Raw genomic sequence first — 15,778 nt, forward strand, 5'->3', positions numbered from 1 at the left:
AACAGGTTTCTCTGAGATACTTCTGGAGAGAGGAGAGTTAGGAACACGTTTCTCTGGGAAACTTCTGGAGAGAGGAGAGTTAGGAACAGGTTTCTCTGAGATACTTCTGGAGAGAGGAGAGTTAGGAACAGGTTTCTCTGAGATACTTCTGGAGAGAGGAGAGTTAGGAACAGGTTTCTCTGGGAAACTTCTGGAGAGAGGAGAGTTAGGAACAGGTTTCTCTGGGATACTTCTGGAGAGAGGAGAGTTAGGAACAGGTTTCTCTGAGATACTTCTGGAGAGAGGAGAGTTAGGAACAGGTTTCTCTGGGATACTTCTGGAGAGAGGAGAGTTAGGAACAGGTTTCTCTGGGATACTTCTGGAGAGAGGAGAGTTAGGAACAGGTTTCTCTGGGATACTTCTGGAGAGAGGAGAGTTAGGAACAGGTTTCTCTGAGATACTTCTGGAGAGAGGAGAGTTAGGAAAAGGTTTCTCTGAGATACTTCTGGAGAGAGGAGAGTTAAGAACAAGTTTCTCTGGGAAACTTCTGGAGAGAGGAGAGTTAGGAACAGGTTTCTCTGAGATACTTCTGGAGAGAGGAGAGTTAGGAATAGGTTTCTCTGAGATACTTCTGGAGAGAGGAGAGTTAGGAACAGGTTTCTCTGGGAAACTTCTGGAGAGAGGAGAGTTAGGAACAGGTTTCTCTGGGATACTTCTGGAGAGAGGAGAGTTAGGAACAGGTTTCTCTGAGATACTTCTGGAGAGAGGAGAGTTAGGAACAGGTTTCTCTGGGATACTTCTGGAGAGGGAGATGGGAGAGTTAAGAACAGGTTTGTCTGGGATACTTCTGGAGAGAGGAGAGTCAGGAACAGGTTTCTCTGGGATACTTCTGGAGAGGGAGATGGGAGAGTCAGGAACAGGTTTCTCTGGGATACTTCTGGAGAGAGGAGAGTCAGGAACAGGTTTCTCTGGGATACTTCTGGAGAGAGGAGAGTTAGAAACAGGTTTCTCTGGGATACTTCTGGAGAGAGGGATGGGAGAGTTAGGAACAGGTTTGTCTGGGAACAGGTTTCTCTGGGATACTTCTGGAGAGAGGGATAGGAGAGTTAGGAACAGGTTTCTCTGGGAACAGGTTTCTCTGCGATACTTCTGGAGAGAGGGAGAGAGGAGAGTCAGGAACAGGTTTCTCTGGGAACAGGTTTCTCTGCGATACTTCTGGAGAGAGGGATAGGAGAGTCAGGAACAGGTTTCTCTGGGATACTTCTGGAGAGAGGAGAGTTAGGAACAGGTTTCTCTGGGATACTTCTGGAGAGAGAAGAGTCAGGAACAGGTTTCTCTGGGATACTTCTGGAGAGAGGAGAGTTAGGAACAGGTTTCTCTGGGATACTTCTGGAGAGAGGAGAGTTAGGAACAGGTTTCTCTGGGATACTTCTGGAGAGAGGAGAGTTAGGAACAGGTTTCTCTGGGATACTTCTGGAGAGAGGAGAGTCAGGAACAGGTTTCTCTGGGATACTTCTGGAGAGAGGAGAGTCGGGAACAGGTTTCTCTGGGATAGTTCTGGAGAGAGGAGAGTTAGGAAAAGGTTTCTCTGGGATACTTCTGGAGAGGGAGATAGAGTCAGGAACAAGTTACTCTGGGATACTTCTGGAGAGGAGAGTCGGGAATAGGTTTCTCTGGGATACTTCTGTAGAGAGGAGAGAGCAGAGTCAGGAACAGGTTTCCCTGGGATACTTCTGGAGAGAGGGATATTCAGGAACAGGTTTCTCTGGGAACAGGTTTCTCTGGGATACTTCTGGCGAGGGGAGAGTTAGGAAATATAAGAATGGAATTGTAGTGTTTATTTATGTTTATACTATTAGTATTAGTGTAGTGGAGGACTCACTATGGCAGAGGTCACTATTAGTTATATACACTCCCTCTTGATGAGGTCAGGGGACTGCTCAGGCTACTCAAGTTAACTGAAATTGCTGTAATTTTCAAATATCTTTTTTCTCATAAAACTGTGGCTCCAAATGGCACCCTATTCCCTATATAGTGCACGACTTTTGACCAGAGAGCTCTGTCTCTCTCTCTCTCTCTCTGTCTCCCTCTCTCTCTCTCTCTCTGTCTCCCTCTCCCTCTCTCTCTGTTATGCACGTGAGTGAGGACCCAAAAGCGGTTTAACAAAAACAGAGTCCTTTAATGTCAAAATAAACAACCCGCAGAGATTGCGACAAATGAAACATAAAGTCCTTCTGAATCACAGAAGAGTTCCCCTTCTAGCAGCAGAGGAGAATAGCTGGGTTAGAGTCTCCTTCTAGCAGCAGAGGAGAATAGCTGGGTTAGTGGCGACAGACTGCTGGTCTCTCTGGGTAGGCGCGGGTCGTAGAGGACAGAGGTACCTGATCACACGTAGCATCAGATGAACAGGCAGATTCCGACAGGACAGGACAATGGTGAAGCAAACGAGACGATAGTTTGGTTCTGGCATGAGAAACTCAAACGAGAATCTGACAAAGACAGAAGCAGGAACAGAGAGAGAAATAGAGACCTAATCAGAGGGAAAAAAGGGAACAGGTGGGAAAAGGATGAACGAGGTAGTTAGAGAAGATGAGGAACAGCTGGGGGAAGGAGAGGAAGAGAAGGTAACCTAATACGACCAGCAGAGGGAGACAGAGTGAAGAGAAAGAACAGGAACAAGACATAATATGACAATACATGACACTCTCTCTGTCTCCCTCTCCCTCTCTGTCTCCCTCTCCCTCTCTCCCTCTCTCTCTCTGTCTCTTTCTGTGTCTCTCTCTCCCTCTCTCAATTCAATTCAATTCAATTCAAGGGCTTTATTGGCATGGGAAACATGTGTTAACATTGCCAAAGCAAGTGAGGTAGACAACATACAAAGTGAATATATAAAGTGAAAAACAACAAAAATTAACAGTAAACATTACACATACAGAGGTTTCAAAACAGTAAAGACATTACAAATGTCATATTATACAGTGCCTTGCGAAAGTATTTGGCCCCCTTGAACTTTGCGACCTTTTGCCACATTTCAGGCTTCAAACAAAAAGATATAAAACTGTATTTTTTTGTGAAGAATCAACAACAAGTGGGACACAATCATGAAGTGGAACGACATTTATTGGATATTTCAAACTTTTTTAACAAATCAAAAACTGAAAAATTGGGCGTGCAAAATTATTCAGCCCCCTTAAGTTAAATACTTTGTAGCGCCACCTTTTGCTGCGATTACAGCTGTAAGTCGCTTGGGGTATGTCTCTATCAGTTTTGCACATCGAGAGACTGACATTTTTTCCCATTCCTCCTTGCAAAACAGCTCGAGCTCAGTGAGGTTGGATGGAGAGCATTTGTGAACAGCAGTTTTCAGTTCTTTCCACAGATTCTCGATTGGATTCAGGTCTGGACTTTGACTTGGCCATTCTAACACCTGGATATGTTTATTTTTGAACCATTCCATTGTAGATTTTGCTTTATGTTTTGGATCATTGTCTTGTTGGAAGACAAATCTCCGTCCCAGTCTCAGGTCTTTTGCAGACTCCATCAGGTTTTCTTCCAGAATGGTCCTGTATTTGGCTCCATCCATCTTCCCATCAATTTTAACCATCTTCCCTGTCCCTGCTGAAGAAAAGCAGGCCCAAACCATGATGCTGCCACCACCATGTTTGACAGTGGGGATGGTGTGATGAGCTGTGTTGCTTTTACGCCAAACATAACGTTTTGCATTGTTGCCAAAAAGTTCAATTTTGGTTTCATCTGACCAGAGCACCTTCTTCCACATGTTTGGTGTGTCTCCCAGGTGGCTTGTGGCAAACTTTAAACGACACTTTTTATGGATATCTTTAAGAAATGGCTTTCTTCTTGCCACTCTTCCATAAAGGCCAGATTTGTGCAATATACGACTGATTGTTGTCCTATGGACAGAGTCTCCCACCTCAGCTGTAGATCTCTGCAGTTCATCCAGAGTGATCATGGGCCTCTTGGCTGCATCTCTGATCAGTCTTCTCCTTGTATGAGCTGAAAGTTTAGAGGGACGGCCAGGTCTTGGTAGATTTGCAGTGGTCTGATACTCCTTCCATTTCAATATTATCGCTTGCACAGTGCTCCTTGGGATGTTTAAAGCTTGGGAAATCTTTTTGTATCCAAATCCGGCTTTAAACTTCTTCACAACAGTATCACGGACCTGCCTGGTGTGTTCCTTGTTCTTCATGATGCTCTCTGCGCTTTTAACGGACCTCTGAGACTATCACAGTGCAGGTGCATTTATACGGCGACTTGATTACACACAGGTGGATTGTATTTATCATCATTAGTCATTTAGGTCAACATTGGATCATTCAGAGATCCTCACTGAACTTCTGGAGAGAGTTTGCTGCACTGAAAGTAAAGGGGCTGAATAATTTTGCACGCCCAATTTTTCAGTTTTTGATTTGTTAAAAAAGTTTGAAATATCCAATAAATGTCGTTCCACTTCATGATTGTGTCCCACTTGTTGTTGATTCTTCACAAAAAAAATACAGTTTTATATCTTTATGTTTGAAGCCTGAAATGTGGCAAAAGGTCGCAAAGTTCAAGGGGGCCGAATACTTTCGCAAGGCACTGTATACAGTGTTTTAACAACACTCTCTCTCTCTCTCTCTCTATCTCTCTCTCTCTCTCTCTTGCTCTCCTCTCTCTCTCTCACCTCCTCTCTCTCTGTCCACAGTGAGCTGGACTACCATGCTGCCTCTTCTATCAACGAGCGCTGCCAGGGCATTTGTGACCAATGGGACCAGCTGGGAACCCTCACCCAGAAGAGGAGGGAGAACCTGGAGGTACAGAATAGGGCTGGGTTCTTCTGGTGGGGGCTAGTGGGGGGAGGTACAGAATAGGGCTGGGTTGTTCTGGTGGGAGCTAGTGGAGGGAGGTACAGAACAGGGCTGGGTTCTTCTGGTGAGGGCTAGTGGGGGGAGGTACAGGATAGGGCTGGGTTCTTCTGGTGGGGGGAGGTACAGAATAGGGCTGGGTTCTTCTAGTGGAGGGAGGTACAGAACAGGGCTGGGTTCTCTGGTGGGGGCTAGTGGGGGAGGTACAGAATAGGGTTGGGTTCTTCTAGAGGAGGGAGGTACAGAATAGGGCTGGGTTCTTCTAGAGGAGGGAGGTACAGAATAGGGCTGGGTTCTTATAGTGGGGGGAGGTACAGAACAGGGCTGGGTTCTTATGGTGGAGGGAGGTACAGAATAGGGCTGGGTTCTTCTAGTGGAGGGACGTACAGAATAGGGCTGGGTTCTTCTAGAGGAGGGAGGTACAGAATAGGGCTGGGTTCTTATAGTGGAGGGAGGTACAGAATTGGGCTCGGTTCTTCTAGTGGAGGGATGTACAGAATAGGGCTGGGTTCTTATAGAGGAGGGAGGTACAGAATAGGGCTGGGTTCTTCTAGTGGAGGGACGTACAGAATAGGGCTGGGTTCTTCTAGAGGAGGGAGGTACAGAATAGGGCTGGATTATTCTGGTAAAGGCTAGTGGGGGGAGGTACAGAATAGGGCTGGATTCTTATAGAGGAGGGAGGTACATAATAGGGCTGGGTTCTTCTTGTGGAGGGAGGTACAGAATAGGGCTGGGTTCTTCTAGTGGAGGGAGGTACAGAATAGGGCTGGGTTCTTATAGTGGGGAGAGGTACAGAACAGGGCTGGGTTCTTCTAGTGGAGGGAGGTACAGAATAGGGCTGGGTTCTTCTAGTGGAGGTAGGTACAGAATAGGGCTGGGTTCTTCTACTGGAGGGAGGTAGAGAATAGGGCTGGATTCTTCTAGTGGAGGGAGGTACAGAATAGGGCTGGGTTCTTCTGGTGGAGGGAGGTACAGAATAGGGCTGGGTTCTTCTACTGGAGGGAGGTACAGAATAGGGCTGGGTTCTTCTGGTGGGGGCTACTGGAGGGAGATATAGAACAGGGCTGGGTTCTTCTAGTGGAGGGAGATACAGAATAGGGCTGGGTTCTTCTAGAGGAGGGAGGTACAGAATAGGGCTGAGTTCTTCTAGTGGAGGGAGGTACAGAACAGGGCTGGGTTCTTATAGTGGGGAGAGGTACAGAACAGGGCTGGGTTCTTCTAGTGGAGGGAGGTACAGAATAGGGCTGGGTTCTTCTAGTGGAGGTAGGTACAGAATAGGGCTGGGTTCTTCTACTGGAGGGAGGTAGAGAATAGGGCTGGATTCTTCTAGTGGAGGGAGGTACAGAATAGGGCTGGGTTCTTCTGGTGGAGGGAGGTACAGAATAGGGCTGGGTTCTTCTGGTGGGGGCTACTGGAGGGAGATATAGAACAGGGCTGGGTTCTTCTAGTGGAGGGAGATACAGAATAGGGCTGGGTTCTTCTAGAGGAGGGAGGTACAGAATAGGGCTGAGTTCTTCTAGTGGAGGGAGGTACAGAACAGGGCTGGGTTCTTCTAGTGGAGGGAGGTACAGAAAAGGGCTGGGTTCTTCTAGAGGGGGGAGGTACAGAACAGGGCTGGGTTCTTATAGTGGAGGTAGATACAGAATAGGGCTGGGTACTTCTAGAGGAGGGAGGTATAGAATAGGGCTGGGTTCTTCTAGTGGAGGGAGGTACAGAACAGGGCTGGGTTCTTATAGTGGAGGGAGGTACAGAATAGGGCTGGGTTCTTCTAGTGGAGGGAGGTACAGAATAGAGGTCCTCTGGTGGGGGCTAGTGGAGGGAGACAGTGGTCCTCTGGTGGGGGCTAGTGGAGGGAGACAGAGGTCCTTTGGTGGGGGCTAGTGGAGGGAGACAGAGGTCCTCTGGTGGGGGCTAGTGGAGGGAGACAGTGGTCCTCTGGTGGGGGCTAGTGGTCCTCTGGTGGGGGCTAGTGGAGGGAGACAGAGGTCCTCTGGTGGGGGCTAGTGGAGGGAGACAGTGGTCCTCTGGTGGGGCTAGTGGTCCTCTGGTGGGGGCTAGTGGTCCTCTGGTGGGGGTTAGTGGAGGGAGACAGTGGTCCTCTGGTGGGGGCTAGTGGTCCTCTGGTGGGGCTAGTGGTCCTCTGGTGGGGGCTAGTGGAGGGAGACAGTGGTCCTCTGGTGGGGGCTAGTGGTCCTCTGGTGGGGGCTAGTGTTCCTCTGGTGGGGGCTAGTGGTCCTCTGGTGGGGCTAGTGGTCCTCTGGTGGGGCTAGTGGTCCTCTGGTGGGGGCTAGTGGAGGGAGATAGTGGTCCTCTGGTGGGGCTAGTGGTCCTCTGGTGGGGGTTAGTGGAGGGAGACAGTGGTCCTCTGGTGTGGCTAGTGGTCCTCTGGTGGGGCTAGTGGAGGGAGACAGAGGTCCTCTGGTGGGGGCTAGTGGTTCTCTGGTGGGGGCTAGTGGTCCTCTGGTGGGTGCTAGTGGTCCTCTGGTGAGGCTAGTGGAGGGAGACAGTGGTCCTCTGGTGGGGCTAGTGGTCCTCTGGTGGGGGCTAGTGGAGGGAGATAGTGGTCCTCTGGTGGGGCTAGTGGTCCTCTGGTGGGGGTTAGTGGAGGGAGACAGTGGTCCTCTGGTGGGGCTAGTGGTCCTCTGGTGGGGCTAGTGGAGGGAGACAGAGGTCCTCTGGTGGGGGCTAGTGGTTCTCTGGTGGGGGCTAGTGGTCCTCTGGTGGGGCTAGTGGAGGGAGACAGTGGTCCTCTGGTGGGGCTAGTGGTCCTCTGGTGGGGGCTAGTGGTTCTCTGGTGGGGCTAGTGGTCCTCTGGTGGGGCTAGTGGAGGGAGACAGTGGTCCTCTGGTGGGGGCTAGTGGTCCTCTGATGGGGCTAGTGGTCCTCTGGTGGGGCTAGTGGAGGGAGACAGTGGTCCTCTGGTGTGGCTAGTGGTCCTCTGGTGGGGGCTAGTGGTCCTCTGGTGGGGGCTAGTGGAGGGAGACAGAGGTCCTCTGGTGGGGGCTAGTGGTTCTCTGGTGGGGGCTAGTGGAGGGAGACAGTGGTCCTCTGGTGGGGCTAGTGGTCCTCTGTGGGGGCTAGTGGAGGGAGACTGTGGTCCTCTGGTGAGGGCTAGTGGACGGAGACAGATATCCTCTTGTTGGGGCTAGTGGTCCTCTGGTGGGGGCTAGTGGTCCTCTGGTGGGGGCTTGTGGAGGGAGACAGACACTCTGGTTCTAATCTGGTTCTAATCTGGTTGTAATCTGCAGACCTACATAAACACTCAGATGATCAACACACAAATCACTACACAGAAATGTCCATTACTCCCTGTTCTGAATGACCAGGTTTCATGTCACAACAATAAACAGTGTTTAAGAGTAGTTTAAAACCACTTGGTCACGATAGTCATCATTTTAAATGATCATTTGTCATTAATCCCATTTCCCCTACCTTGGTGTCTCTCAGAGGACGGAGAAGCTGCTGGAGACCATCGACCAGCTGTTCCTGGAGTTCTCTAAGAGGTCAGCTCCCTTTAACAACTGGATGGAAGGAGCCATGGAAGACCTGCAAGACATGTTCATAGTTCACACTGTGGATGAAATCCAGGTAAAGACAGTTCACACTGTGGATGACATCCAGGTAAAGACAGTTCACACTGTGGATGACATCCAGGTAAAGACAGTTCACACTGTGGATGACATCCAGGTAAAGACATGTTTATAGTTCACACTGTGGATGACATCCAGGTAAAGACAGTTCACACTGTGGATGACATCCAGGTAAAGACAGTTCACACTGTGGATGAAATCCAGGTAAAGACAGTTCACACTGTGGATGACATCCAGGTAAAGACATGTTTATAGTTCACACTGTGGATGAAATCCAGGTAAAGACAGTTCACACTGTGGATGACATCCAGGTAAAGACAGTTCACACTGTGGATGACATCCAGGTAAAGACAGTTCACACTGTGGATGACATCCAGGTAAAGACAGTTCACACTGTGGATGACATCCAGGTAAAGACAGTTCACACTGTGGATGACATCCAGGTAAAGACATGTTTATAGTTCACACTGTGGATGACATCCAGGTAAAGACATGTTTATAGTTCACACTGTGGATGACATCCAGGTAAAGACAGTTCACACTGTGGATGACATCCAGGTAAAGACATGTTTATAGTTCACACTGTGGATGACATCCAGGTAAAGACAGTTCACACTGTGGATGACATCCAGGTAAAGACATGTTTATAGTTCACACTGTGGATGACATCCAGGTAAAGACATGTTTATAGTTCACACTGTGGATGACATCCAGGTAAAGACAGTTCACACTGTGGATGACATCCAGGTAAAGACAGTTCACAGTTCACACTGTGGATGACATCCAGGTAAAGACAGTTCACAGTTCACACTGTGGATGACATCCAGGTAAAGACAGTTCACACTGTGGATGACATCCAGGTAAAGACATGTTCATAGTTCACACTGTGGATGACATCCAGGTAAAGACAGTTCACACTGTGGATGACATCCAGGTAAAGACATGTTCATAGTTCACACTGTGGATGACATCCAGGGTAAAGACAGTTCACACTGTGGATGACATCCAGGTAGAGACATGTTCATAGTTCACACTGTGGATGACATCCAGGTAAAGACATGTTTATAGTTCACACTGTGGATGACATGCAGGTAAAGACAGTTCACACTGTGGATGACATCCAGGTAAAGACATGTTTATAGTTCACACTGTGGATGACATCCAGGTAAAGACATGTTTATAGTTCACACTGTGGATGACATCCAGGTAAAGACAGTTCACACTGTGGATGACATCCAGGTAAAGACATGTTTATAGTTCACACTGTGGATGACATCCAGGTAAAGACAGTTCACACTGTGGATGACATCCAGGTAAAGACATGTTTATAGTTCACACTGTGGATGACATCCAGGTAAAGACAGTTCACACTGTGGATGACATCCAGGTAAAGACAGTTCACACTGTAGATGACATCCAGGTAAAGACATGTTTATAGTTCACACTGTGGATGACATCCAGGTAAAGACAGTTCACACTGTGGATGACATCCAGGTAAAGACATGTTTATAGTTCACACTGTGGATGACATCCAGGTAAAGACGTGTTCACACTGTGGATGACATCCAGGTAAAGACAGTTCACACTGTGGATGACATCCAGGTAAAGACAGTTCACAGTTAACACTGTGGATGACATCCAGGTAAAGACAGTTCACAGTTCACACTGTGGATGACATCCAGGTAAAGACAGTTCACACTGTGGATGACATCCAGGTAAAGACAGTTCACAGTTCACAGTTCACACTGTGGATGACATCCAGGGAAAGACAGTTCACAGTTCACACTGTGGATGACATCCAGGTAAAGACATGTTCACACTGTGGATGATATCCAGGTAAAGACAGTTCACAGTTCACACTGTGGATGACATCCAGGTAAAGACAGTTCACAGTTCACACTGTGGATGACATCCAGGTAAAGACAGTTCACAGTTCACACTGTGGATGACATCCAGGTAAAGACAGTTCACACTGTGGATGACATCCAGGTAAAGACAGTTCACAGTTCACAGTTCACACTGTGGATGACATCCAGGGAAAGACAGTTCACAGTTCACACTGTGGATGACATCCAGGTAAAGACATGTTCACACTGTGGATGACATCCAGGTAAAGACAGTTCACACTGTGGATGACATCCAGGTAAAGACAGTTCACATTTCACACTGTGGATGACATCCAGGTAAAGACAGTTCACAGTTCACACTGTGGATGACATCCAGGTAAAGACAGTTCACACTGTGGATGACATCCAGGTAAAGACAGTTCACACTGTGGATGACATCCAGGTAAAGACATGTTTATAGTTCACACTGTGGATGACATCCAGGTAAAGACAGTTCACACTGTGGATGACATCCAGGATAAAGACATGTTCATAGTTCACACTGTGGATGACATCCAGGTAAAGACAGTTCACACTGTGGATGACATCCAGGTAAAGACATGTTCACACTGTGGATGACATCCAGGTAAAGGCAGTTCACACTGTGGATGACATCCAGGTAAAGACATGTTCATAGTTCACACTGTGGATGACATCCAGGTAAAGACAGTTCACACTGTGGATGACATCCAGGTAAAGACATGTTTATAGTTCACACTGTGGATGACATCCAGGTAAAGACAGTTCACACTGTGGATGACATCCAGGTAAAGACAGTTCACACTGTAGATGACATCCAGGTAAAGACATGTTTATAGTTCACACTGTGGATGACATCCAGGTAAAGACAGTTCACACTGTGGATGACATCCAGGTAAAGACATGTTTATAGTTCACACTGTGGATGACATCCAGGTAAAGACGTGTTCACACTGTGGATGACATCCAGGTAAAGACAGTTCACACTGTGGATGACATCCAGGTAAAGACAGTTCACAGTTCACACTGTGGATGACATCCAGGTAAAGACAGTTCACACTGTGGATGACATCCAGGTAAAGACAGTTCACAGTTCACAGTTCACACTGTGGATGACATCCAGGGAAAGACAGTTCACAGTTCACACTGTGGATGACATCCAGGTAAAGACATGTTCACACTGTGGATGATATCCAGGTAAAGACAGTTCCCAGTTCACACTGTGGATGACATCCAGGTAAAGACAGTTCACAGTTCACACTGTGGATGACATCCAGGTAAAGACAGTTCACAGTTCACACTGTGGATGACATCCAGGTAAAGACAGTTCACACTGTGGATGACATCCAGGTAAAGACATGTTCACACTGTGGATGACATCCAGGTAAAGACAGTTCACACTGTGGATGACATCCAGGTAAAGACAGTTCACATTTCACACTGTGGATGACATCCAGGTAAAGACAGTTCGCAGTTCACACTGTGGATGACATCCAGGTAAAGACAGTTCACACTGTGGATGACATCCAGGTAAAGACAGTTCACACTGTGGATGACATCCAGGTAAAGACATGTTTATACTGTGGATGACATCCAGGTAAAGACATGTTTATAGTTCACACTGTGGATGACATCCAGGATAAAGACATGTTCATAGTTCACACTGTGGATGACATCCAGGTAAAGACAGTTCACACTGTGGATGACATCCAGGTAAAGACATGTTCACACTGTGGATGACATCCAGGTAAAGGCAGTTCACACTGTGGATGACATCCAGGTAAAGACATGTTCATAGTTCACACTGTGGATGACATCCAGGTAAAGACAGTTCACACTGTGGATGACATCCTGGTAAAGACATATTTATAGTTCACACTGTGGATGACATCCAGGTAAAGACAGTTCACACTGTGGATGACATCCAGGTAAAGACATGTTCATAGTTCACACTGTGGATGACATCCAGGTAAAGACATGTTTATAGTTCACACTGTGGATGACATCCAGGTAAAGACATGTTTATAGTTCACACTGTGGATGACATCCAGGTAAAGACAGTTCACACTGTGGATGACATCCAGGGTAAAGACAGTTCACACTGTGGATGACATCCAGGTAAAGACATGTTTAGTTTAGTAACATGATGCTGTGTTCCTTCCATTGTCTCCTATCAGATAGTAACATGATGCTGTGTTGATTCCCGACTGTCTGGCCTGTGTTTGTTTGACACCATGGCATCTCAGAACGCCGGATGACAACGCCGGTTCCTCTGTAACTCGGTCTGCTCTCCACCTCGCTCTGCAGAGCCTGATCTCAGCCCATGACCAGTTCAAGGCCACCCTTCCGGAGGCTGACTGTGAGAGACAGGCCATCCTGAGCATCTACACGGAGGTGCAGAAGATAGCCCAGAGCTACGGCATCTCCCCCAACCTCACCAACCCCTACAGTGACATCACACCGGCGGAGATAGGACTCAAATGGGACAAGGTAGCTACTAGCGTCTCTAAGGACACTGGCTGTGTCCCAAATGGGACAAGGTAGCTACTAGCGTCTCTAAGGACACTGGCTGTGTCCCAAATGGGACAAGGTAGCTACTAGCGTCTCTAGGGACACTGGCCGCGTCCCAAATGGGACAAGGTAGCTACTAGCGTCTCTAGGGACACCTTCTGTGTCCCAAATGGGACAAGGTAGCTACTAGCGTCTCTAGGGACACCTTCTGTGTCCCAAATGGGACAAGGTAGCTACTAGCGTCTCTAGGGACACTGTTTGCGTCCCAAATGGGACAAGGTAGCTACTAGCGTCTCTAGGGACACTGGCTGCATCCCAAATGGGACAAGGTAGCTACTAGCGTCTCTAGGGACACTGGCTGTGTCCCAAATGGGACAAGGTAGCTACTAGCGTCTCTAGGGACACTGTCTGCATCCCAAATGGGACAAGGTAGCTACTAGCGTCTCTAGGGACACTGGCTGTGTCCCAAATGGGACAAGGTAGCTACTAGCGTCTCTAGGGACACTGGCTGTGTCCCAAATGGGACAAGGTAGCTACTAGCGTCTCTAGGGACACTGGCTGTGTCCCAAATGGGACAAGGTAGCTACTAGCGTCTCTAGGGACACTGGCTGCATCCCAAATGGGACAAGGTAGCTACTAGCGTCTCTAGGGACACTGGCTGCGTCCCAAATGGGACAAGGTAGCTACTAGCGTCTCTAGGGACACTGGCTGTGTCCCAAATGGGACAAGGTAGCTACTAGCGTCTCTAGGGACACTGTCTGCGTCCCAAATGGGACAAGGTAGCTACTAGCGTCTCTAGGGACACTGGCTGTGTCCCAAATGGGACAAGGTAGCTACTAGCGTCTCTAGGGACACTGGCTGTGTCCCAAATGGGACAAGGTAGCTACTAGCGTCTCTAGGGACACTGTCTACGTCCCAAATGGGACCCGATTCCTTATAATATAATATATTATAGTGCACTAATTTTAACTAGATCCATTTGGGATGCAGACAATGTCTGTTGTTTGTGTGTGTTGTACTGTGAATGTTTGTGTGTGTTGTACTGTGAATGTCTGTGTGTGTTGTACTGTGAATGTCTGTGTGTGTTGTACTGTGAATGTCTGTGTGTGTTGTACTGTGAATGTTTGTGTGTGTTGTACTGTGAATGTCTGTGTGTGTTGTACTGTGAATGTTTGTGTTAAATCTCTTCAATCTCGATCCAGGAGAACCTCATGGTATACAGCAGGCTTTCATTACAGCCCAGTGCTAACACACCTGATTCACTAATCAACGGCTTGATGATTCACTGATGAGTTAAATCAGGGGGTTTTTGTGCTTTGGCTATAACAAAAAAGCCCCAGGGACCAGTGGGATTGAACAAACCCTGTGTTAACTGTAGACAGATTCCCAGACACAGATGAAGTCCTAGACTAAAAAAAGCACTCAAATGAAGAAACCGTCCCATTGTGTTAACCAGGGACTAACCCTTTCTGTCCCGTTGATCAGGTGAAGAAGCTGGTTCCCCAGAGAAACAGTATTCTCCAGGAGGAACTAGCCAGACAGCACGCCAACGAACGTCTCAGACGCCAGTTTGCTGCCCAGGCCAACATCATCGGACCGTGGATCCAGACCAGGATGGAGGTGAGACAGACCTGTCCTGACCTCGGTCACCTGACGCCATGTCATGTACAACAGGCGGCACCTTAGACGGGCTCATTGTAGAATCAGTTCTGTTATACTCCCAATCATTATTTTAACATTTTTTGAAACTTTAGAGTGTTTTCTATCCAAATCAACCAATAATATGCATATCCTAGCTTCTGGGCCTGAGTAACAGGCATTTTACTTTGGGCTTTTCATCCGGACGCCAAAATACTGCCCCCTATCCTCTAGAAGTTTTAAAGCGGCTAGAACTACATGAATGGAATCGAACACCTGGTTTCTACTCCGTTCAGTCCATTACAGACGTTATTGTGAGCTGTCCTCCCCTCACCTGCCTCCTGTGCTGTGCACCTGTAGGGATCTGTACCTTCTAGGGTTGGGAGGATCAATTCCATTTAAATTCAGTCCATTCAGGAAGTAAATATTATTGGAATTTGGAGTTTCAGTTGACTTCCTGAATGGACGTACTGGTAATGGAATTGATCCCCCAACCGAACCCTGGCACCTAGGGCCCAAGCTGCATACTGATTACCCACCAACCAACCAACCAACCAACCGAACCCTGGCACCTAGGGCCCAAGCTGCATACTGATTACCCACCAACCCACCAACCAACCGAACCCTGGCACCTAGGACCCAAGCTGCATACTGATTACCCACCAACCCACCAACCAACCAACCGAACCCTGGCACCTAGGACCCAAGCTGCATACTGATTACCCACCAACCCACCAACCAACCAACCGAACCCTGGCACCTAGGGCCCAAGCTGCATACTGATTACCCACCAACCCACCAACCAACCAACCGAACCCTGGCACCTAGGACCCAAGCTGCATACTGATTACCCACCAACCCACCAACCAACCGAACCCTGGCACCTAGGACCCAAGCTGCATACTGATTACCCACCAACCCACCAACCAACCGAACCCTGGCACCTAGGACCCAAGCTGCATACTGATTACCCACCAACCCACCAACCAACCGAACCCTGGCACCTAGGATCCAAGCTGCATACTGATTACCCACCAACCCACCAACCAACCAACCGAACCCTGGCACCTAGGACCCAAGCTGCATACTGATTACCCACCAACCCACCAACCAACCGAACCCTGGCACCTAGGGCCCAAGCTGCATACTGATTACCCACCAACCCACCAACCAACCGAACCCTGGCACCTAGGACCCAAGCTGCATACTGATTACCCACCAACCCACCAACCAACCGAACCCTGTCACCTAGGACCCAAGCTGCATACTGATTACCCACCAACCCACCAACCAACCAACCGAACCCTGGCACCTAGGGCCCAAGCTGCATACT

General features: G+C 48.3%; 1 protein-coding gene across 5 annotated transcripts in view; it reads left to right on the top strand.

Annotated features, from left to right (window-relative positions):
- Nucleotides 1-15,778, top strand: part of LOC139381182 (alpha-actinin-2-like) — an 84,095-nt gene that overhangs the window by 52,935 nt on the left and 15,382 nt on the right. For all 5 annotated transcript variants that reach the window (XM_071124602.1, XM_071124601.1, XM_071124603.1 and 2 more), the window contains exons 13-16: nt 4,682-4,790; nt 8,289-8,429; nt 12,604-12,786; nt 14,293-14,427. In XM_071124602.1, coding sequence (XP_070980703.1) covers nt 4,682-4,790; nt 8,289-8,429; nt 12,604-12,786; nt 14,293-14,427 — 568 coding nt within the window. The remainder of the gene's footprint in view (nt 1-4,681; nt 4,791-8,288; nt 8,430-12,603; nt 12,787-14,292; nt 14,428-15,778) is intronic.

The sequence above is a fragment of the Oncorhynchus clarkii genome, chromosome 23 (genome assembly GCF_045791955.1).
Source record: "Oncorhynchus clarkii lewisi isolate Uvic-CL-2024 chromosome 23, UVic_Ocla_1.0, whole genome shotgun sequence".
Lineage (NCBI taxonomy): Eukaryota > Metazoa > Chordata > Actinopteri > Salmoniformes > Salmonidae > Oncorhynchus > Oncorhynchus clarkii.